The following is a 23,604-nucleotide window of genomic DNA, read 5'->3' as shown; positions in this document are numbered from 1 at the left end:
GGAAACATTGAAAGCAAAAATGAAACCATTACCATCATCAGAAAGGCAAAGAGATTTACTTAACTCACCGCTAGATGGCATAGTACAACAACTTCACATTTATATGACACTAGGCAAAGTATACAGTACAGTATACCATACTATATTTTATACTTGAGCTACTCATTTGAATATACTATTCCACTCTATATTGAAGATCAGTGGCAAGAGTTTCCATTACAAGGTTGGACTGCAATCATAGAGAAAGATGCAAAAGACTATTGGCTTCCATCTACCTTTAACCCAGATTTTTGCCCATCGTTTCACTTTGCACCAAAAAATATTATCAATGCTAGCATGGATGGGAATCCCTCTCCAAAATTTGGTTGCCATGAGAAAATCAGTACTTGGAGAAAAGATGGGAAATATTAGTGATACTATGCCAGTGCACCAGCTACAGTATAGTGCAGTGATGGTGAACCTTTTTCAGCTCGGGTGCCTAAAAGGTGTGCGTGTGCACACCCATAATGCAATGCCCTGTGCATGCGTGCAACCCCCTGCACTAACCCTCCGTGCATGTACACAAGCTTCACTGTAGCCCCTGGACTTCTGGTAGGCATGTTGGGCTGTTTTTCGCTCTTCCCAGGGTTCAGGAAATCCTCCTGAAGCCTGGGGATGGCGAAAAATGTCCTAACGGACCAATCGAATTTCAGAAATGAAATGTAAGTGGAGTGCCCTACTACTTACTTTCAGGTAGTTGCAGCCACACCTCAGTCCATTTCTTCTGCAGCTAGAAAAACTTTCCTGAAGGCCTCTGCAGGCAATAACAGAGCTCAAGATCCAACTGGACCTCTGTTATTGTCTGTCGAGGCTTTTCTAAAGGCATTTCCTGAAGGCCTCTCTAACTGATATCAGCTCTGGATCGATTTGGAGCTCTGTTATTGGCTATAGAAGCCTTCAGAAAAGCCTTGCCAGCTGCAGAAGAAATGGCCCCGAGATGTGAGAGGCCTGGCTGCAGCTGTCCAAAGCCGAAGAAGTTCCTGAAGACCTGTGACAGCAAAAAGGAGGCTGTGGATGACGCACACAAGTGAACTTCCGATTGGGTCGTTGGGTTTGGGAATTGGAGATAGGTGTTTGTATCTTGCCAAAAGAACAGAGTAGTACAGTGTTCCCTCGATTTTTGCGGGTTCGAACTTCGCGAAATGTCTATACCACGGTTTTTCAAAAATATTAATTAAAAAATACTTCGCGTTTTTCCCCCCTATACCACGGTTTTCCCCGCCCGATTATGTCATATGCCATTGCCAAACTTTCATCTGCCTTTAAAAAACATTTTTTTAAATAAACTTTAATAAATAAACATGGTGAGTAATAATCTAAATGGTTGCTAAGGGAATGGGAAATTGTAATTTAGGGGTTTAAAGTGTTAAGGGAAGGCTTGGGATACTGTTCATAGCCAAAAATAGTGTATTTACTTCCGCATCTCTACTTTGCGGAAATTCGACTTTCGCGGGCAGTCTCGGAACGCATCCCCTGCGAAAATCGAGGGAACACTGTATACCCCACTGACCATTTGCACTTTTGACCTTTTAACAAGTGCAAACAAAAAAAAAAAGAAGAAAGGATTGGGGTAGAGTTTTAAATCTGCATATCAACTATTCATATGTAGAAATACTGGGCATTAGCCTTCAACATTATATTGTGTACTGCAGGAAAAAAACTTTTGTGGTGAAATACAGTACAGTGTAGTTTTGTTTTACAGATCCAAGGCAGAGTTCAACATGGGAAAGGTAAACACCCTATTGATGCAATAGTCCAAACCCTCAAATATCACAAGTCCTCCTTATAAATTAGATTTTTCCCCACCTTGTCAATTTCCCACTTTGTCAATTCTCCCAGCATGTGGCTCCTTCTTCACTACCCCACCCAAGTGCACTTGACATGGTCCCAGAGACCCTTTTCCTTACAAATCATCAAAGCTTCCATTGGGGAACTTTTTTTTTTTGCTTCTTTTCTGCTAGGACTCCGCTGGCACGATTTAAGATTTTTAAACTATTACTTTAGCTCCTTTTCATGTCATCTTAGTCCAAAGCTAACCAGAGCAAGGCGATTCTACTGAAAATTGCATGAACACTTTGCTTTAGTTGGGATTTTTGACCCTTGAAATTATTTTCATATTCTGATTAGAGCTCAAATACGTTAAATTATTAACACAAAATATTTTATTTCTTCAATTTCTGTAGTCACCCTTCTCCATCAATGACTCTGAGCAGCTTACAATTCAAAAAAACCTATTAAACATGTTCAAAACATTTTAAAATAATAAAAACAGTAAAACCAATAAAAACAGTAAAAACATCCAAATTAAATATACAGTACATAGGAGCAAGATACTTGGCTAATTAGCAATATAACCAGGAAAGGGGAAATTATGTATTATTAATCACCGTTTTCCTGATTTAACAGAAGTTTCCGGTTGCAAGGTGTAATTTAAAAAAAATAGAATGAAGTGATTTTCATTCAGTGCTGAATCAACAGTAGCTGAAAAGAGCTGTAACATTACAAGGGTAGAACAAGAAGCAATGGGTGGGAACTAAACAAGGAGGGAAGTAACTTAGAACTAAAGAGAAATTTATTTATTTATTAGATTTCCTGAGTTAGAACAATTGATCAGTGGAACAACTTGCCTCCAGAAGTTGTGAATGCTCCAACACTGGAAGTTTTTAAGATGTTGGATACCCATTTGTCTAAAGTGGTGTAGGGTTTCCTGCCTAAGCAGGGGGTTGGACTAGAAGACCTCCAAGAACTCTTCCAACTGTATTATTATTACTATTACTATATTATTATTATTATTATTATTAATAATAATAATAATAATAATAATAATAACAATATAGCACAGCAAGTTATGCTGGATTTCGTATTTCTTCACCAGTCGTGCGCTTCCCAAGCACCTAGGACTGTGTGATGTAGCGGCAAAGTATATGTGGCAGATTATTATTATTATACACTGCTCAAACAAATAAAGGGAACACTTAAAAAACAATATAACTTCAAGTAAATCAAACTTCTGTGAAATCAAACTGTTCACTTACGGAGCAACACTGATTGACAGTCAATTTCGCATGCTGTTGTGCAAATGAAATATTCAATGAGAATATTTCATTCATTCAGATCTAGGATGTGTTATTTGAGTGTTCCCTTTATTGTTTTGAGCAGTATAGTTTGGAAAGTCAGGTCTGGATAAACATCCCTCCCCCTCCCCTTTTCCACAACATGATGTGACTTATAGTTAACATGGCATTTAGATAGTCCTGATATTCAAAAATACAGTACTCATCAACTGGGACATAACTATTCCCCAGAAAGAATGGAGTGCCTGGGGATGTTATGAGCCTTTCTGCATAACAAGAAAACGTTGAGCGCAAAACACGACCGATCTAACCGCCGCCCGATCCCAGGCGTCCACGGCTCCACTGCGGGGACCACCTATTCCTTCCTTTCCCTCCCTCCCGGCACTTCCCTGCGGTTACAATAACGGTTGCTATGGGGAACTGGCTGTGCCCTTCGACCAACCACTCTCCGCCTGAGCTGTGCACCGGGAAGAAGGTGGGGGGCGGAGGAAGTCAATCATCGGATTACGGTCTTACTATTGGCGGACGTCTTTGGTCACGTGCCGTTTGAGCAGCCGGTATATAAACTCAGGGCGTGGACGTGCCATCCGCCATTTTGTCCAGTGAGGGAGAAGTGAGAGAGAGAGGGAGAGAGGGAGTAAGAATCGAGTCTTGGCGGGAAAACAAACGACTCCGACCGCGCTTACGGGGCTGACGGGCGAAGTGGAGGAGGCGAAGAAGGCAAAGACTGGCAACCGCTCGCGGGTGTCTTTTACACTCCTGGCCAGGGAACCGGTGAGGGGAAAGGGGGGTTGGGTCGGCTGCAGAAGGCCTCGCGGTTGTATTAGCGGACAAAGAGCGGCCGCCATTTTGTGTGATCAGAATAGCGTCAAAGATACCGCGATTGAGCGCGTACGTGGGAGAGGAAGGTGGGCTGATGGGCTTTTTAAAAAAAACTGTACTCTTACCCGAGGTGAATGGGGAGATAGCCAAAGAGGGACGGAGATTTGTGAAAGTCTCGTAGCTTAATCTAGCATGGTAAAAGCGGTTTAAAAAGGGCGCGCCATTTTCTACGTATACTGAGGGTTTTTTTTACTTGTGGACGAACACGAGGTTTAGTTCATAGGGGGGGGGGGGTGTTGTCTGCCTACCTGATGAAAGGATTTTCCCGATTATGTACTTTACAAAAAGTTATTTTTTTCTCCATCATTTCATACATGAATAAATACAGGTTGAAATATTGCAATATTACAATGAAGCACAGTACATAGTTATACATATTTTAATCGTTCATAAGTTCTTCATATATAGCGTGATATAACTACTTTGAACAGCAATTGGAGGGCAGGGAAGGGATTTAAGAAAAATGGAAAACGTCGGTATTCGTTGCCTTTCTGATTTTCTATCGAGTTAACTAATTTACCTTCTCCAAATTCAGTTCATTTTCGGATTTCAACTTGCCATCACGACAGGTTTCTGACATCAACATTTTTTTCGATAAATGTGAACGTTTATGAGCTCAGAAGTTGATTGTTCACATCGGGTTTTTTTAAAAAAAACTTTTAGTGTAATAAAGCCGTGTGCGATTTATAAGATTCTCTTGTTTGATAATCGGTAGTGGATTACCTTCTATATGATTGTCGGGGTTTTGCCCATGTTGATTACCGTTTTTGCATGAATTTCAGAGATGCATCGCGATTCGTGTCCACTGGACTGCAAGGTTTATGTAGGAAACCTTGGCAACAATGGGAACAAAACTGAATTGGAACGAGCTTTTGGCTACTATGGACCTCTGCGAAGTGTCTGGGTTGCTCGAAACCCCCCTGGTTTTGCTTTTGTTGAATTTGAAGATCCACGGGATGCTGCCGATGCAGTGAGAGAATTAGATGGGAGGTAAACTTCTTTCTGATTTTCTTGGGAAACTTCCAAGTGAGCATTCCAATTTTTTAAAAAATGGAATGAATACTGAAAAAAAACCTATGTTAAAACGTTCCTTTAAAAGGATTTGAAGTAAAGGACTTTTTGCAGGTAGTTCTAAGTGGTGATCAATGTATGAATTGCTTGGGAAGATTTTAATTTGAAAGCAACCCAAAGATACTTTTCGTGATTAACAGATTTTACAAATACTGAAATGTTCTATCATTTGGTATTTTAATTTAGCATTTAAAATTTTAAGTATTCTTAATGCTATGGAATAATGATTCAATCCACCCACACTACTGCCAATTATATTTGCATATTAATTTCTTTAAATGTTAACCTTTATACTGAAAACCTAAAAGTGAATAAAAAATAACATTTTGGATTTTTGTACTGTTGGCATTCTCCTATAATTAAATATCTTGTATGTGAGCAATAGGACAAAGTAAATAGATTGGCTTGCAAGGTTCTGTATTCAGATTATTCTGAACACTGGCTCTATCTACTCCTAAGGATGTATCCAATGTTTTAAACAATTCCTGTCTCCCAGTGTAGGAAACTTTATGAGCGCATGTCCTTAAGTTGTTTAACTTAAATCTATTAATATCAATCATGATCTTTCCCAGAACATTGTGTGGCTGTCGAGTTAGGGTGGAGCTGTCCAATGGTGAAAAGCGCAGTCGGAACCGTGGCCCACCTCCCTCATGGGGTAGACGACCTCGAGATGACTATCGCAGGAGAAGTCCTCCACCTCGCCGCAGGTATCCAGGATGAAATAACTTTATTAATAATATTGGCAGTATTACAATTTTGGCAATATAGACTTTTTCAAAACCTGCACTATCAAATCACCAAATTCTAAAGCATTGAGCAGATGTTATAGGGATACACTTTGTTGAGCACTGGCTTCTGTCCTTGGGTACGTACCTGTACCAGTTGATAGCATCCTCTAACGTGAATTATCATCTTTTCTTCTGAGGTATATTCACCTAGTCACTTCCCCTTTTTGTCCTAGTATTTCAGCTTTTTTTTTCTTCATTGTTGATAAACATTACATACAACAGCTTGAATTTTTTTCACTCAGTTTGCTTTTTCTTTAGCACAAGTGATGCTAAGCAGTCAACTGTTTTATGGATTCTGAAGCAATGAATAGTTACTCAGCTAAATTTTGACTGTAATAAGTCTGTTGAAATATTGCCTCATTTAAATTCTGCAGTTATGAATTCCCCAAACAAAAGCAGATAGCTTGGTAATGCATCTCTAACTTGGATAATTGATGAAGTGTTAAATGCTCACTTCAGTACTTAAAACCTGATTTCTGCAAGGGCTGATCTCAACCTATTGTGGATGAATGAAGTCCAGACAAAATAATGAAACCTGTTCCCTTTCACTGTAGAACACATAGGAGTATTTGTTAGCTGCTAGATGGTTGTACTGATGGCTTGTTTTTCATTTTTTTATGCTTTTTGGTCCATCTATTAATAAAAATGAACCCGTTACAGAGTCACCATCATGTCTCTTCTCACCACCCTCTGAGTCTGCATTAGCCAGTCAACTAGCCCTTTCAGCGTCATGTGACCAGCGCGCCCCATTCAGCTTGGCTGGTGTCGTTTCACATGACCCAGGCATGGCCAGTCGTCAGGTTGCACCGCCCTTTGGTTCCCGAGCATGCTGTTTCTCTCAGCCTTCTCTCCAACCTTAACCAAATCGGCAGCAGCCACCTCGACCGCCCACACATTCCTGGCCAATCAGCTCAGCTGTTTATTTACCAAATGTCTTCACAACAACTACAGCAGCAGCCTTCGGCTAACAAAAAAGCAGGAAAAATCCACAACACCCCCTTCGCCAACCAACTAAATACAACGCAACATCTGGCAAAACCTTTTCAGCAAATTCTTCTTGGCAGTCAGTCCGGCAGCCTCACCTCACCATTTCTAGCTTGTTGAAACCAAAAACTAGTAAGTTTTTCCTGCTTATACAGTTTACTGCTGGTTAAAATAAGGAGTAAGCGGCTTATAAGTAATTATTTTTTCTCAATCAAAGGCTGGCTGTGCATAATTTCGTGGTAACATACATATGTTGCTTGAATAAAACTTTTAAGGGTGTTAAGGAATCTAATATAAATAACTAAGCTGCAGTATATTTGCATGTGAGTTGGGCAAACTTAATTGCTAACTTTGGTTTTCCTTGCAAAAAAACTGCCGCCACCTTTCACCTTTAAATTGTTTTACTAACTATTTCAGAACAATTACTTTATGGGATAAACTGGGCAAGCTAGGGTTCTTTAGACTAAACACACTATGACCTTTTAAAAGTTACATTCACAGATGGAGTTCTAATTAGTCGTTGTCACTGTGTGCGTTAGTCTTTCATTTGGTACTCTGCTTTGCATGGGTTCCAAAACACTAGTTTATACCAATTTTGGAACTACTTGTGGGACTTTGGTATAGTCTTTTAGGCAGCGGATTTAGTTGAGATGGAAGTGCTGCATTGGAGACAGGTTTGCTATGAATGTCGTATTAGTTAAAACAAACTCATGGCTGGAAACATGCTGATCACGCTGAGTCTTTTTAATGCCTGAATCTTTCCATTTTGCTGGACGATGGGTGCCATTTATCTTGGCACATTCACTGGGCCCAACAGTGACTTGACAAGTTGGGAATTACCTCACCTCAGTTGTGTTGAGTTGAAGAAAAGACTCACCTTTCTTTTTTGATTGTAGATCTCCACGGAGGAGGAGTTTTTCCCGTAGTCGTAGCAGGTAAATTGTTGAGGCTGATCATACATTGCCAAAGTATTTCACACACAGATGTAAAAAGTCATTCCGTGTCATGAAAATGTCTCTTAAATTCAGTAAGTCATGCAAACTAGATCAGTGTTTCTCAGGCACAACAATCTCAAATTTGTTGGACTTAAAATTTATTTATTTATTTATTTGACTTCTATGCGGCCCATCCCGAAGGACTCAAGGCGGCTTACAATAATAATATAAATAGAAATACAAAAAGTTACAAAACAATAAAAAGAAGCCGAATATAATCTAAACTATAAAACCCCATATTAAAAGAAACCCATTTATTAAAAGCAGTCATAATCTCATACATACATACCATTCATATAATGTTGCCCTGTCCGTTGTTAATTCATGGCCCCCCAGGCCTGCCGGCACAGCCAGGTTTTTGTGGCCTTACGGAAGGCCAGTAGGGTGGGAGCAGTACGGACATCGGGTGTGTGTGTGTGAGGTAGTCGGTTCCATAGAGCGGGGCGGCCACAGAGAAGGCCCTCCCCCTTGGTCCCACCAACCTGCATTGCTTTGTCCATGGGACCCGGGGGAGGCCAACTGGTCTCTGGGAGGTATGTGGCAAGAGGTGGTCCTGTAAATAGTCTGGCCCTAAGCCATGTAGGGCTTTATAGGTAACCACATTGAGTTGTGCCCGGAGACTAACAGGAAGCCACTGCAGCTCGCAGAGCATAGGTGTTATATGGGCATAACTGAGGCATACCCATGACAGCTCTCGCAGCTGCATTCTGGACTATTTGCAGTCTCAACACTTTTCAAGGGTAGCCTCATGTAGAGTGTGTTGCAATAATCAAGATGGGAGATGATGAGGGCCTGAGTGACTGTGCATAGAGTCTCCTGGTCCAAATAGGGCCGCAACTGGTAAACCAGGTGAACCTGGGCAAAAGTCCCCGTAGCCACAACCCAGCCGAAAGATGGTGCTGAAAACTGGGTCCAGGAGAACACCCAGAACTACCCAGGCAGTTTGCTGGCTCTGGAATTCTGAGTGTACTTTGAAGTGGCCAAGGTGAGAAAAACTACAGAATGGAAGGATATGGCTGAACATAATTTAAAAGTTTTAAAATGAACTTTTAAACTGACTTTCTAATTTTTATAATTTGTTAAGAGGGGAAATTTAATTTTTAATTGGGAGGCTTCAGAATAAGATGTCTTGCCAAAGATATACATTGAATTGTTAAATTTTTGCTGAATAGTTTATTCATAGTTTATTCTGAGGTCATGTTTGACTTTTCTCTGGTACTAAATATTCATATGGAATCTATTAGGGATTGCCAAGCATTAATCTGAAACATTGCTAGAGCTTAATGTATCACAGCTCTAAATCACACTAGAAAATAGTTTATAAGTATGCCATAAGTGTTAATTGAAAATCTTTAACACATTATTTCTATTTGAGACTGATAAACACTTCTAGAACGAGCCCCAACCCCTAGTCTGAACTGATACCCAGTCACGGCATGCCAGAAATTGACAGTGCAAACAAGCAAAGCCCTTTTTGCGGCATGCTTTGATCCATGGAAAAACCCACAGAATCAGTCCCTGGTGTTCAAAAGGAGGGTGGGGGTAGGGGACGCTATTCTAGAATATGAAACTTTATGATACTATTTCCTTTACAGGTCCCTTTCTAGAGATAGAAGGAGAGAGAGATCACTCTCAAGGGAGAGAAATCATAAGCCTTCCCGTTCATTTTCCAGATCTCGTAGGTAAGAATGTATGGACTGATTCAAATACTGGAGTGATTAAAAATATGTTATATATTTTTCTTAAAAAATCTCTGACTATATACAGGCCAAGTTGAATATTCAAATGTAAATTAAACTTTATAATATTTGCATTATATTGAAATATATTTGGGGTTCCATTTACCATTGTATGACTAAATCATTTGTGTGTACTCTAGCCGTTCCAGGTCAAATGACAGGAAGTAGAACTTCAGGACGAATGGTGTACAGGAAGTCACATTTTGGTCTGAAGACAGTATGTATAGAACATTGTTTCGTTTAAGACCTCATAAAGCTTGGTGCATTTTAAAAATGTTTTAGCTGTCAATTTTTTTTGTAACAGGTGACATGTAACAGTTGTGAAAATGTATATGATTTTGAGCAGGTCATTCAAAGTGTAATAAACATATTCTACATTGTACCCTTAAGCATAAACTATTTTAATGTTAGTCAGTTACCTTGCAGAGGTAAAACAAACCAAATCTTCAAGAAACCTACAGCAGCAAATGTTCATAGTCTGCTGGGTCATCTAGAATATAAGCTAAACTCAAAAATAAATTAACACATAGACTTATAAATCATGAATATTTGCTATACATGTGAATGGACAATCTGCAGTAGGACATGTGGATGCTTAATTGGTCAGAATAAACTAATGGCAAACAAGACTGAACTTGTAGGTAGCCTTTTTTCTAAATCTGTCTTGAGTTCTGATTTATGCCAGAATTACCCTTATTATGCAAAATTCTAATTAAATATTACACCTTTTTCTTAGAGCACTACTGCTAAAACAGATTTATTGTTGATTTAGATAAATATGTATAAGGGTACATTGTAGATAGAAATTTTCCTCATTGTGCATAAGTTGTCACTGTAAACTCTTGGAGATTAAAGTTTTTGTTACAAATCGTTCTAAGGATTTAACTCTTGTATCTTGACAACCATTCGTGCAAAATAAAACATGTAAGTTGACTTGGGTATAGCTTAATTAAAATCTTAATAGTTTGAAGGCACTAGGAATCTAGTGCTGCTTGGCTTAGCATGCTGTCTTCCATTACTCTTGCATTTGAGTAATAAAGAATTCAAGCTTTAACATCAAAATTTAGCTTCCAGCCCTGCTAGTAAAAATTAAATACAAACATTATTTTTCTTACATTTACAGAGCTTTAAAATTCCCTCTAAATATTGCATGCAATATTTATCCACATAAGCCTTTGATGGTTTGTAATTTAAATGCCAAAATATACATTGATTCTGTACCCAGATATTTATTGGTCTCATGAATTTAAATTAAATCCATGCCAGTGGAAATAATTCTGCTTTAATTTCTTTATATGTTTTTTAAAAGATTTTAAAGATCCTAAATATTAAATTTGTTTTTAACCAGAAGGTCTGCAAGGGAAATATCAAATAGGAACTTCATAAGGTTTAATATTCTCTCACATTACATCAGACATAAAGCATTCCGTGCACAGCACAGCTTTTAGGAGCCCATTGTGGAAGTAGCTCTTTAAACTATTAATTCACAACTAATACATTCAAATATCATTTAAGAACATTTAAGAAGAATAAATGTGATCTTGCTTATTTTGCATGTAGTTCTGCTTTAAGCTTATAGACAATGTCTAATTCAGGGATCCCCAAACCTTTTACACAGGGGGCCAGTTCACTGTCCCTCAGACTGTTGGAGGGCCGGACTATAAAAAAAACCTATGAACAAATCGCTATGCACGCTGCACATACCTTTTTGTGAGCTGCCCCGACTCTACGGATGGGGGCGGCATACAAATTTAATAAATAATAATAATTATTATTATTATTTAAAGTAAAAAACAATGGGAACAAATACAATATTTAAAATAAAGAAGTAATAAAGTAATTAAGTAATTTATACTTCTTTATTAACAAGTAAATTTAAACTTAAATCAACAAACTGCCTCCATTTCTCTTTCCTTCCTTCCCTCCCTCCTTCCTCTCCACTTCTCTCTTCCCTCTCCCTTTTTTTCCTTTGCTCTCATTTGTTTCATTTTCCTCTCCCTCATTCTTTCCCTCCATCATTTTCTCATTCCCCTCTTTCTCTCCTTCTCTCTTTCTCTTGCTTTCTTTCTCTTTTCTCACTCGTTTCTCTCCTCTGTCTCTCCCTTGCTTTCTCTCCATTTCTATCTCTTCTTCCTTTCTCTCTCCCTCTCTTTCTCTCCCTCTCCCTTTCTCTCCCTCTCTCCCTTTCTCTTCCTCTCCCTTTCTATCTCTCCTCTTCCTTTCTCTCTTTCTCTGTCCCTCTCTTTCTCTGTCCCTCTCTTTCTCTCTTCTTTCACTCTTTCTATCTCTCTTTGTATCTCTTATCTCCCTCTATCTCTCTTCCTTTCTCTCTCTTTCTCTTTGTCCCTCTCTTTCTCTCTCCCTCTCTTTTGCTCTATGTCTCTTGCTTTCTCTCTTGTCTCTTTCTCCTTTCTTCTCTCTCCTTTTCTCTCACACTATTTCTCTTGCTTTCTTTCTCTCTCTACACCACGCCGGTAACAGAAAGAGAGAGAATGGAGGGCGGATTGCCGGTCCACGGCTCCCTGGATGAGTGGCCCCAGCACCAGACTCCGCCATTGCCTCCGCCCCCCGTCCGGCTCTGCAGCTGAGAGGCAGCAGCCATGTCCACCCCTTCGCCCTCCCCGGCGTCCGGCCCTGCGCCACCTCCACCTCCCAGTAACGCGCCCGACCTCTACCTGCAGGAATGGATGGTGGGGCGCCGCGAAAGCCACCACGGCGCCGCAGTCCTAGATCGCTCGCTTCTCCGGCCAGCAAAGCCGGCTGCCTGGCAAAGTGGGGCGCTTTTCAAACGCGACGCTTTCCTGCACTCTGGCTTTGCTGGCCAGAGAAATGAGCGATCCGGGACTGCGTGGCTTTGCGCCACTTCAAAAGTTTCTGTGCGGGGTGGTCCCTTAGAAGGAACAATGCCAGTGGGTTCTGCTTTCCGTGCAACTCCAGCCTTCTCCCAGCGTGGCCACCTCGCCGCTCCCGCCGGCGGAACACAGCTCTGCTCACCTGAAGCCTGGCATTGACGCTGGAGAATGGGCTTCAGGCTCTCGGCATCAGTGGCCGCCATGGGGTTGTTGTCGTGGCGGCTGCCCTGCGCTTTTTAAACGCGCCGCTTTCCAGTGCTGCTTTCCCGGGCAGCCGGCCGGCTTTACTGGCCAGTGCAGGGCGGCCACCGCGACAACGGCGCCATGGCAGCCACTGATGTTGAGAGCTGTCAAAGAGGCCCTGAAGGGGGACAGGGTGGTTCCCGCCACCTGTGTCAGCGGCGAGGTGGCCACACCGGCCGGGGCAGGAGAAGACTGGAGTTGCTTCAGTGCCAGGCTTCGGGTGAGCAGAGCCGCGCGCTGGCTGCGGGAGCTGTTGGGGAGGCAGACGCAACGCCTCTGCCGGGAAGGGTTGTCAAAGAGGCCCTGAAGGGGGACAGGGTGGTCCCCGCCGCCTATGTCAGCGGCGAGATGTGCTCGCCTTGTGCCGCGGGGGGGCAGTGGAGGTCGGGTTTGCAAGCAGCCGCTTCCCCCACACGCACACACTTAGCCATGGCGCACTTAGCTGTGACTTTCAGTGGACAGTTTTTGAATTGCCAGTCGCCTTTTCCTGAATCTCCTGTCCACTCACCGCGGCCCCTTTCTTTCTCACATTTAGGGAGAGGAACTGTTGCTGCTCTGCCATAGGGCAGCAACAGTTTCTCTCCCTAAAGGCGGCAAAGGAAGGGGCCAATTGCATGCTCGCTTTCCTCCCCGCCCTTTGCCTCTCCACCTTCTCGCTCAGCAGCCAGCCACGGTGAGTGGAGAGGAGATTTGGGGGCTTATTATATCAATCGGTAAAATCTCATGTGCTGCCGCGGGCCGGTTAAAAGACCTCAGTGGGCCGCACTTTGGGGACCGCTGGTCTAATTGAAAGTAGGTAATGAGGTTGTTCATTTAAAAGTAACTGGCTGCTACCTAGCTGATGGCTGGTTTGGGGGGGGGGTCTCCAGAATCTGATTAGTACTTGGGATGCCAACTGGTAATTCTAGGGTTTCAGATTAGATACTGGCGATCATCTCTAGGGTTTCAGGTTAGATACTGGCAGCCTGCCAAGAACAATAAGGTCAGTCCTTACAGTTAAGTAAAAAAGGAGGTATATCCTTGGCTTTCTTTTTGTTATATAAATGGCATGATGTAAATATGTCATGTTCTGAGGTTGTATTTACCTGCTTTTAAGAACTACTCAGGGCTGGATAATTTTTACTATGTCCTGATATGTAAAACTGTAGAACTCAAGAAAGGTGCACTTTCTTTTTCACAGGATTGTAGTCAGTAGGAATTGGAATTCAATTCACCTAACATGGAGTTAAATTCATGTGATGAAGTAGCCCAAATTCAATGTTGTATTTTTTTTTTAAAGAAACTAAATTACTAAACTCCAGTTGATCATTATTATAATTTAAGGAGTAATGTATTTAAGGAGTAGTAACTAAGCGACTTATGTTTTATTCTTTTGTATATCTTACTTAAATTTGATCTTTCTAAGTTTGCAAATCTCCCTTAAACATAAAAGTTATGAAACTTGTGTGGTGTATTCTGCAGAGCCACACTGAAAGGATTATGCAATAAATCCTGGTAATTCAGGTACATGTTTAGCAGATCCAAGAAAAAATGGTTATATTCTTGGGATAGCTGTATATAATTTTGTTACTTGGCTTAAGCAAAGTAGTAACAATTATTTACTCGGTTCTTGTCCTAATTAACATTGTGATCTGTGAAAAGATCTTATTCCTTAGAGTGCTGTAACTCTTCTCTAACCGTCTATAATATTGATAGCTAAGGCTAGTGGATTTTTAATAGGTAAATTAAATTTCCTTTAATAGGAATAATAATATAAAGTAATTAATCTTTTTAAAAGAAATTTGCATTTGGAGATTATAGTAGGTTGCAGATATGCTCATCATTTAGATAAGGTATGTGGTAGAGTTCTAAAAGTTCCTTCAGTTAAAATAGACTGATAGTGTAGGTGGTCACTAAAGTTTAATACTCTCAAATGCAATATAGTTAATTTTAAATTCTGACTCAGAAAATTACATCTAACCTGTGTTATTGCAATTAAGGCGTGTAATTTTCTTTTGATTTTAGTTGCATCAAATGTAAATAAATTTAAAATTGTGCTAGTCACGAGATACTGATAGTAACCTCAGTCACCATTGAGCAGAATCAGTTGCAATTGTCAATTTCACTGGGAAGTAGAAGATGCTACTCCTCAGCATTGATGAGGGAGAGCAGCATAAGTATAATCGTCTTTTTACTTCTGAGAGGTTAAATCAGTTTGTCGGTAACTCTATAGAAAATAATCACTCTTCCAGTGAAATTATTAAATATATATTTAATTGAATCAATACTATCATTGTTTAGGTCAATTTATACTCTGGCTGAGTAAAAGAAATTTTTGCTCATTGAAAAATATCTTAAATTTTCTTTAAAAATAAAAGGTTAAAGAAAAGGAAAGAAAACCAATAAATGTAGTCTACAACAAACCTTTTTACATTTGGACTATCCACAAAATATTTTGTGGGAATCCTGTATAAATAATTAAACGGTAATTGACAAAAATCTTGGAAAATGACTTCATGGTATGCAGAGCAATGGTTCTCAACCTTGGGTTGGGATTCCTTTAGGGGTCAAACAACTGTTTCTCGGGTTGCCTAAGACCATGAGAAAAGACAAATTTCCCATGGTGTTAGGATCTAAAGCTTCTATTCTGGCGCCTTGGAATACATTTTTACAATCCGACCAATCAGGCATTTATAGTGGGGGTACTCCTCTGATCTTCCTGCCAATCAACTTAAAGACCTGTTGGGAGAATTGATGCTAGACTTATGGTTGGGGGTCACCATAACACGAGGAACTGTATTAAGGTGTCGCGGCATTACAAAGGTTGAGAACTACTGATTTAGAGGATATGAAGCACCTAGACCCACTAGGTATTTCTGACTTCCAGTTTACATAATCTGGTTGTTTGCAACAGTCTCTCATACTACAGACTGCAATTTATGTAGTTCTCTATATACTTTCAAGATTGTTGATTCTTATTTCCTAGATGTGCATGAAATAGAAAATGTTTTACCATTCAGATGTTTTGTCAATCCATTTTGAACAGTCACCTCAGTTTCTTAAAACGTACGTTTTCAGATGTTATGGCCACGCTATTCTGATCAAGAAAAGGGTAATTCTTTGCTGCCATTTAGTAACCATCTACATTTATTCATCCCAAATCCACAAAGTCTTATTCTAGTGAAATGTGATGAGCGCTAGGCTACCTTATCTTGTGCATGAGAGAACACTTTCAATCAATCATCTCCTCTACATCAGAAAATAGTACATTCCATTCAGATTATATGTATGTATACAGAATGAATTCGTTATCAAAACATCAAATACAATACTTATATGATTTTGGCATCTAACTTAGTTTTGTACATGTTAGTGCTACGGGGACAAAACTGCACCAACAGGTCAAGCATGCTTGTTTAGTAAAATGCACTATCAATTGTATCAACAGTGCACAACAAGAGTATTGTACACAATCCATATATAATCATTTTTGCATTTTTAAAATACACTCATACGTAAGGAAAAAGAATGAGCAATATCCATGTTCAAACTTAGGTCAATCAACCCATTTGCATATTTTTTGCTTTCAGAATGCACTCAGTCAGAAACTCCGCTGAAAGCTGACTGAACCAAAAGAGCCATCAGTGCAGAAATTTTGGGGAGGGGGAAAAGAAACTGGTAATATCTTACAGAATTTTGTTCTGCACACACACACACACTTTCATCTTGTTAATTGGGAGTTTTCAGGATGCCTTTGAAGTTGAAGAAACTGCACAAAAAGGCATTCTGAATCTCAACATCAGTGAACCATGTGTATCGCATCCAACGTGCATCTCAGGTGATACGATCAAGAGACTCAATCCACTGATCTCTTGCCTGTTCTGGCAACTTTATAACGGATTAAAGACTTGAAAAGGTGAGTTGATAGAAAAGTCTGAACATGGAGATAAAGACATAGACCTCAGTCTTCATTGGTGGTTTTCAGAAGTCCAGCAAAGGGATAGTCATCTTGAGGACATGTAACCAAATCAATTTTCAGGTGCGAATTGTGATATTGCCACACCACTTAGCTTTGTCTTCCTCGGAATCTCTTAGTTGGTGAGAAAGAAGTGTACCGCATGGACAACTATTACTGGATCTGGTGAGACCTTTACCTCAATTGCCCAAAACAAGCAGGTTCAACTTACCTCTGGAAAGCAATTCTCTGGTTTAGCAGTAGATCACTAGAGTTAAGGTTGGTATTCTTGGACTTGCAAGGCAGAATCCTGGGTTCCAAATTCCTTGTCTTAGCTGCACCTAAATCTGATCTTCAGTTAGGTTGAGCAGCCAAAAGTTCTCTGCAAGAGGCAGAGATTGCTTCTAAGAATCAAAGAGTTTCGGCCATTGCAGGACTGCAGTGTGAATTGGGTTCCCAATATCATGTCATCCTCAGAATCAAGGTTCTTCAAGTATATTTTGATGAAGAAAATGTAGAAACTCCCTGTCTGACTATTTCTGCACTTGAGATTCATTGCAAACAAACACCAAAATGCATGCATGCCCTGAATCCCCCCTCTGATTCTAAAAATCTAGCAGTCAGTGTCATGAGGTGGCTACGTGTCATCCAATTGCCTCTTTAAAAAGTAATTGTGATTTTCACCGAATTCTTCACACTGGTAGAAATAAAACAGGAATCTTACAATATTGGTCTATTAAAACTGACCCGGCTGCAATAATCCTGCTGGACTTCTGCAGACCAAGATCAATTCAGTGTGAGTTGCCAGGTTGGCTTCACTGTAACTAAAACCACAGCTGAGATTTGGTAGCACATGACTCCGTGCTGGTTACTCAATTAACTAGCTCAACATGGTCAATGGCTGGGCATTTCTCACTTTCCACATTAACCACCCCCCCCCCCATCTAACATCTGCATGAAGCAACACCCACCTGGGAAGCACTGGATCTAACAGCAGCAAACCTCGCCTCCCACTGGTGGATAGTGAAGGAGAGGTAAAAGGTACCCTCCTCCATCTCAATGGAATCTAATGTCTGAGGTGGAATGGTTCAACGGGTGACTTGGGGCTTGCTGCCCTTTCCTGGTGGTACAGAGAGGAAGGAACAATTCAGTTGCTGAAAAAGATATGGGCTTGTAGTCATAGAAAATAAGATAAAGTGCCACTTGAATGACTGAACATTCAAAATCTGTCATCTGAAATATATTTCATATTTAATGCCTTGGACCACTCTGCCATTTGCCACCTGTTGCAACCAGTGTACAAACATTGCTTTGCCGAACAGCAGAAATCTTACAAAACTGGTACCTAGTACTGCCAGAGTTGGGAAGGAGACTCCAACCATGTCTAAACAGGAAATGAAGTATCTATGAGATTGAAAGATGCTGCATATCCTTCCTATCTATAGAAATTGCAGACCAAAGGCATAGGTCTTCGGGGACAAGTGTTTCCATCAGATTCTGCCCTTGGCCACTATGTATCCATTTGGTAGTAAATTATGTGCTAGGATGTCAAGTGGATCTAGTACAACACTGGCCAGTTTGCTGCAGCCAACTGCATAGAACACCATTGCCAACAGCATGGGACAACTCATCACAGGACGAGTTACAAAATTAAAATATTTTTAAAATTATTTTTAAATGACTACATGGAATTGTATTGTCACACAGCGAGTTAGCCATAGTGAGTTGTCGCATTCCTGTCTGAAGCATTACCATGACGTGCTGGATATTCAGACTTTCCTTCTCAAAACCTTGGCTGCTGAGGAAGTGAAAGCACATCTACGATGGTCATCTGGTTGTGCAGTGTATAGAATTGCTTCAGCAATGGGTTTTTTCTGCGCACCGCCCACCATGGTGCCCCCAAAGAACTGTGGCATAGGATTCAACATCTCTGCAGACAAGCAAACTGGCCCGACTTCCCTTTGCCCTAATTTCTCTGAGCAGTGATTACTATGGGGTTGGTGAAGATAGTTGAAAAAGTTCTCTGGCCTAAGGTCTAAAATTGGCATGATGGTGGAGTTGAACATTTTTTAAAGCAAGTTTCTGGACAGAAAAAGGAATTTTCATGCATGTGTTCATTCAGAAAGCAGTATTGTAATGCGATCAGCATCCATCAGGTTGGAAAAATTAGTTCCTGCTCATATAACAGCAGGCTTATTTGGATTAAATGTCTTGGGGATGACAGAAATGTTCTTTTAAATTCAAACGGTCTGATCTAAAACCACATTGAATCAAAATTGAAATAATAGGAATAGCAGCAGTTAAAATGAAATTGGGGCTGTGGAGGTTGCAGTCAGTTAGCCAATACTGTAGTTATCACTAGTCACTACAAATCCAAGAACCCACCAGTCCTCTGAGTGGCCTTGTAACAAATTCCATTGGCAGTTTTTCCCCAGATCCAGAATGGCTTCCTCTGCCTGGTGTTTTTTTTTTAAATGACTGCAGTTTATTTATTTAAAAAAAAAACATTCATTTAGCTGCCAAACTTAAATCAAATTCTGTGTGGCTTACAAGTAAAAATAGAACCCCATATATACACAACAAAAAACAAATGCAGTAAGTAGAAAATCTTGGTACCATAATCACACTCAGCTAATACAACCCACATGTTCTTGCTCATTGAGCTCATCCCATCCCACTTCTTGGAGGGGGTGGAGGTGGAAGCCACTAAGGGCCTGTTCTATAAATCAAGGGCTACAATGGACATGTCACAAAAGTAATTGCCAACCAGTTTAAACAGCAGTATGGACTCAACCCTGTTCCACTGGTCCAGAAGGAGAATGCAAAAGAAGTATTTCAACTGCAACAGTCAACACAGCATCCAGCATAGAATCTGTTGTTCAATCCATACTGGAAACGGCCTCCCTTTGGTCCCCTTTGGAACAAGATATCTAAAATAGACTTGTTTTAATTCAGTTGCAGACCACCCCAAATCAGCTGTTCCCTGCCTAGAACAGTTCAGACACAGAACAATTTGCATATTTCTTCCATCTCCCAATTGTTTTAATTTCAGTTTTTCCAACCTGTCTCAAGCTCAGGCTGCCCAAGTGTGGTAAGGCAGGAACAAAATATTCTGGATATCTTGGCAAGACTGACTTTAAAAGATTTGTGCAAAAGCATCAGCTTCTGCTTAAAAGTTTAGCATCCCTTGTAGTTTTATTTTAGATTTGGGAATACTGATTATGCCACTGACCTGCATTGCAGGGTCAATTGCTTTTAAACAACCTCTGGTGGTTTATTAAGGGGCATTTCTGGCTTTGGCCTGCCATGGGCTGCACTCCAAGAATAAATAGATCCAGAATCCATTTGAGGAAGGTTTGGAGATCATACAATATAAAATGTAAGTTAAATAGGCACATAAAGCCCACTGGGAGCTTAAGATTGCCTCTTGCCTCCTGCAAAAAAATATGAAATCTCAGGTTTACAAAAAGAATACTGGTAAACCACATTCCCTCCTACCACTATACTGTTTGCACCTGGCTATGCAGTGCGTAATCCTGCCTATGTTTTTCAACAGACAATTTAGTGAGAGTGTACAGTGTGCTGACACAATTCATGATTTCCATATGATCTGCAAAACATAAGTCCAGTGGGTGGCAGACTTAGTTGCAGAAGCTTGGAAGCATAGGACGAAGCCTTCGTAATTGAATTTCAGATGACAAAAGAACCTTATCTGGCTGCAGGATCTAGGGGATGTGTGTGTTGGAGACACAAAACTGAGTCTTGTCAGCACCTACAGCTGGTTGGGTACCAATTGCACTGTATTTCTCTGCTATGAGGTCCATGAGAGTTCTAGCAAGCATGCAGGAATGGAAACGGAAGTCTTGCCCAATACTGTTATCTAGTTAGGAAAGATACAGCAGGAGACATGCCAACCAAATTGCATTGTCTTTGAATCTCCCAAGAATCACCATCCCTAGCAGATGAGAGCTGTGGGTTCTTAAATAATGTAGGTCCTCAATTGAATACCTTCTACTCAAAGAAAAAACCAGAGCATATTGGGTGGAGATGTAGAGCTGGGTATCATCTGCATACTGATGATACCTCACCCCATGCCTTTGGATGATCTCACCCAGCGGTTTCATGTAGATATTAAATAGCAGGGGGGAGAGGACCGACCCCCAAGGTACCTCACAAGGGAGTGACCTAGAGGTTCACCTCTGACCCCCCACTAACACCGACTGCGACCGACCGGAGAGGTAAGAGGAGAACCACTGAAGAACAGTGCCTCCCACTCCCAACCCCTCCAGCCGGCGCAGAAAGATACCATGGTCGATGGTATCGAAAGCCGCTGAGAGGTCAAGAAGCACCAGGACAGAGGATAAACCCCTGTCCCGGGCCCACCAGAGATCATCCATCAACGTGACCAAAGCAGTTTCTGTGCTGTAGCCGGGCCTGAATCCTGACTGTTGAGGGCCTAGATAATCGGCTTCTTCCAAGGACCGTTGGAGTTGCAGCGCCACCACCTTCTCAACAACCTTCCCCATAAAGGGAAGGTTGGAGACTGGCTGATAGTTGTTAAGAATGGCTGGGTCCAGGGAAGGCTTCTTGAGGAGGGGGTGCACAAGTGCCTCCTTTTAGGGATCCGGGAAGGACCCCCTCCCCAAAGAAGCGTTGACAATCTCCTGGACCCAGCTCCGTGTCACCTCCCTGCTGGCCGAGACCAGCCAGGAGGGACACGGATCCAGTAAACAGGTGGCGGAACTCACAGCTCCAATTGCCTTGTCCACTTCATCAGGTGTCACCAGATCAAACTCTTCCCAGACAGATGGACAAGTACGGGCCCCAGTCACCTCGACTGACTCGTCAGTCGGCTCTGTTATCAAGTTGCCTTATCTCTAATCCAGAAATATCAAACCACCAAAGAATTCAGCCACCAAGGTTCTCTGGCAAGCTCAAAGGGCCATCAGTGCTAAAAGCTTGCATTCGCTACCAATCCTTTTTCAGGGAAAATGCAATGTACTCGTTCTCTAAAATCCTACACAGTTTGGCTCCCTGTTAGCTGAAATAATTACATTGCTGTGGAATCTACTGTGGGCATTGAGGTCATTGGTGAGAATTTGGCTCCAGTTGCTAAAACTCAACTGGTGGTGAAGCAAGAATGAAGCCTGCTTTATATGGTCCTGCTGGCTGGAATACACTTCCTCTTTCTTGTTTTTATTGTAACCTACTGTCAACTTACAACAGCTGGTGAAATAAATAAAGCCTTTTCTGTCATTTAACTTTCCCTGCTTCAAAATTGCCATGTCATAGCGCTGCAATACTCATTGAGAAGCTACAAGTGCCAGGATTTTTCTTTCTTTCAGTTCTAAGAAGGGTTTTTTTTTTCTAAAAAAAATAGAGATTTAAAGATATTAGAAAGCCCTAATAGAACTGGCCAAGATTCTATTCAAACATTCTCTATTACATTTGTATGCCATTTCATGGAAGGATAGAATTTCAAGTCAGTTAGTTTTGATGGATGGTGATTCCAAGGCAAAATGAGAACTAAAACCATAAATACATAAGGGATCTGTGCTTATTAGCTGGCAACCCAAATGGTTGGCAATCTTGAGAGCTGTACAGTAGTCCAAAAAGCTCCATGCTTTAGTCATTTGACATTTTTTCAGATGTTAATATAGTATTCCTTATTTTGGAGTGGGTGATTTTTATTAAAAATAATTGAAGCCCCTCAGCTCCTCTGTCCACACTTTTTATTGAAAATGGAGGAGCTTAGTCATTTAACATAACCAAATAGAGACAATAAAATATAAACAGTATTGAATATAAACTATATTGAAGTGTAAATCAGGCCTATTCTACATTATTTCTTCCATTTACAGATATCGGATATAAAATGACAATTTTAGAGGAAAAAAACGTGCACATCCTTTTATAAGTAAGGATGTGGCTAAATTCAGAATTAACCAATAAGCATTCAAACTGATGTTAAGCAGTACTTAGCATACACCTGCCACCAATTAAAATAACTGATAAACCAATATAAAATTTAGCTGTTGTAGGCATACAAACTAATATAAAATTTAGCTGTTGCGGCATAAAAATCCAATAAATAAATAAATTTTTGACATTTATTCAATTGCTCTTATTGCAAAATTCATGGTCTGCCAAGAGCCTTCAAAGCAACACGGAACATAGGATGTTAATGTTGAACGGCAAGAAAAAATGTAGCACAACAGTGAGGTTACCAAGATAATAACAAGGATTTTAATTTTCATTGATGTAAAAAAAATGGTTTAGAAGGCTGCCAAGAAGCCTAAAGCAACATTAACACAGCTGCAGGTATTTCTGTCAAGTACATGTGACAACAGTCTCCTGTATTCTTCATATGTCTGGGCTGTGGGCTAGGGTGGCAAGACAGAAGTCTTTTTCTCACAAAGAAAAGCATCCAAGCTTGACTATTTTTTGCAAACCCCCCCCCCTTCATCTAGTCTGACAAAAGCATGTGGGAAAATGTGTTAGGGTCTGATGAGACCAAGGTTGAATTTTTTTTAGCCAGAAAACCCTAAAAGTATGTTCATGCAAAAATAACACAGTGCTTCATCAAAAGTACATCATAACCTCACTGAAGATCAATGGTGATGGCAGTATTATGCTTTGGGGCTGCTTTTATTTAGCTGGAACTGAGGTTTTGGTCAAGGTGTAGGAAATTATGAACAGATCCAAATATTTGTCAATTTTGGAATAAAACCTTCAGTCCTCTGCTAAAATGCTAAAGATGAAAAGGAATGTCATCTTTCAACATCACAACCCAAAGCATACCTACCTCCAAATCGGGTGTAATGCAGCCACCTCTCACTGGCTTGCGTGAAGTAGCGCCAGTGGCAGGTGGCTTGGCGAGCTCTTAGCAGCAACTGCCTGAGTTCCTGCCTCACTTGTCTGACCGTTGTTATTGGCCAGTTTTAGCTATCTGTGCATGTGCAGAAGGCTTTGAATGAGGCATGCGAACAAAGCAAGTGCAGGC

General features: G+C 40.8%; 1 protein-coding gene across 2 annotated transcripts; it reads left to right on the top strand.

Moving 5' to 3' along the window:
- Nucleotides 1-3,700: 3,700 nt before the first annotated feature.
- Nucleotides 3,701-10,445, top strand: SRSF3 (serine and arginine rich splicing factor 3). 2 transcript variants are annotated; one of them, XM_070745232.1, is made up of 6 exons: nt 3,701-3,887; nt 4,778-4,985; nt 5,639-5,773; nt 7,735-7,773; nt 9,429-9,515; nt 9,713-10,445. In XM_070745232.1, exons 2-6 carry the CDS (start codon nt 4,780-4,782, stop codon nt 9,738-9,740), a joined length of 495 nt encoding a protein of 164 aa, XP_070601333.1. In that variant the 5' UTR covers nt 3,701-3,887; nt 4,778-4,779; the 3' UTR covers nt 9,741-10,445. The 2 variants fall into 2 exon arrangements, with proteins under 2 accessions (XP_070601333.1, XP_070601334.1); XM_070745233.1 differs by lacking the exon at nt 7,735-7,773 and having other exon boundaries at nt 3,703-3,887.
- Nucleotides 10,446-23,604: the final 13,159 nt, after the last annotated feature.

The sequence above is a fragment of the Erythrolamprus reginae genome, chromosome 3 (genome assembly GCF_031021105.1).
Source record: "Erythrolamprus reginae isolate rEryReg1 chromosome 3, rEryReg1.hap1, whole genome shotgun sequence".
Lineage (NCBI taxonomy): Eukaryota > Metazoa > Chordata > Lepidosauria > Squamata > Dipsadidae > Erythrolamprus > Erythrolamprus reginae.
This window is presented reverse-complemented; position numbering and strand designations above follow the sequence as displayed.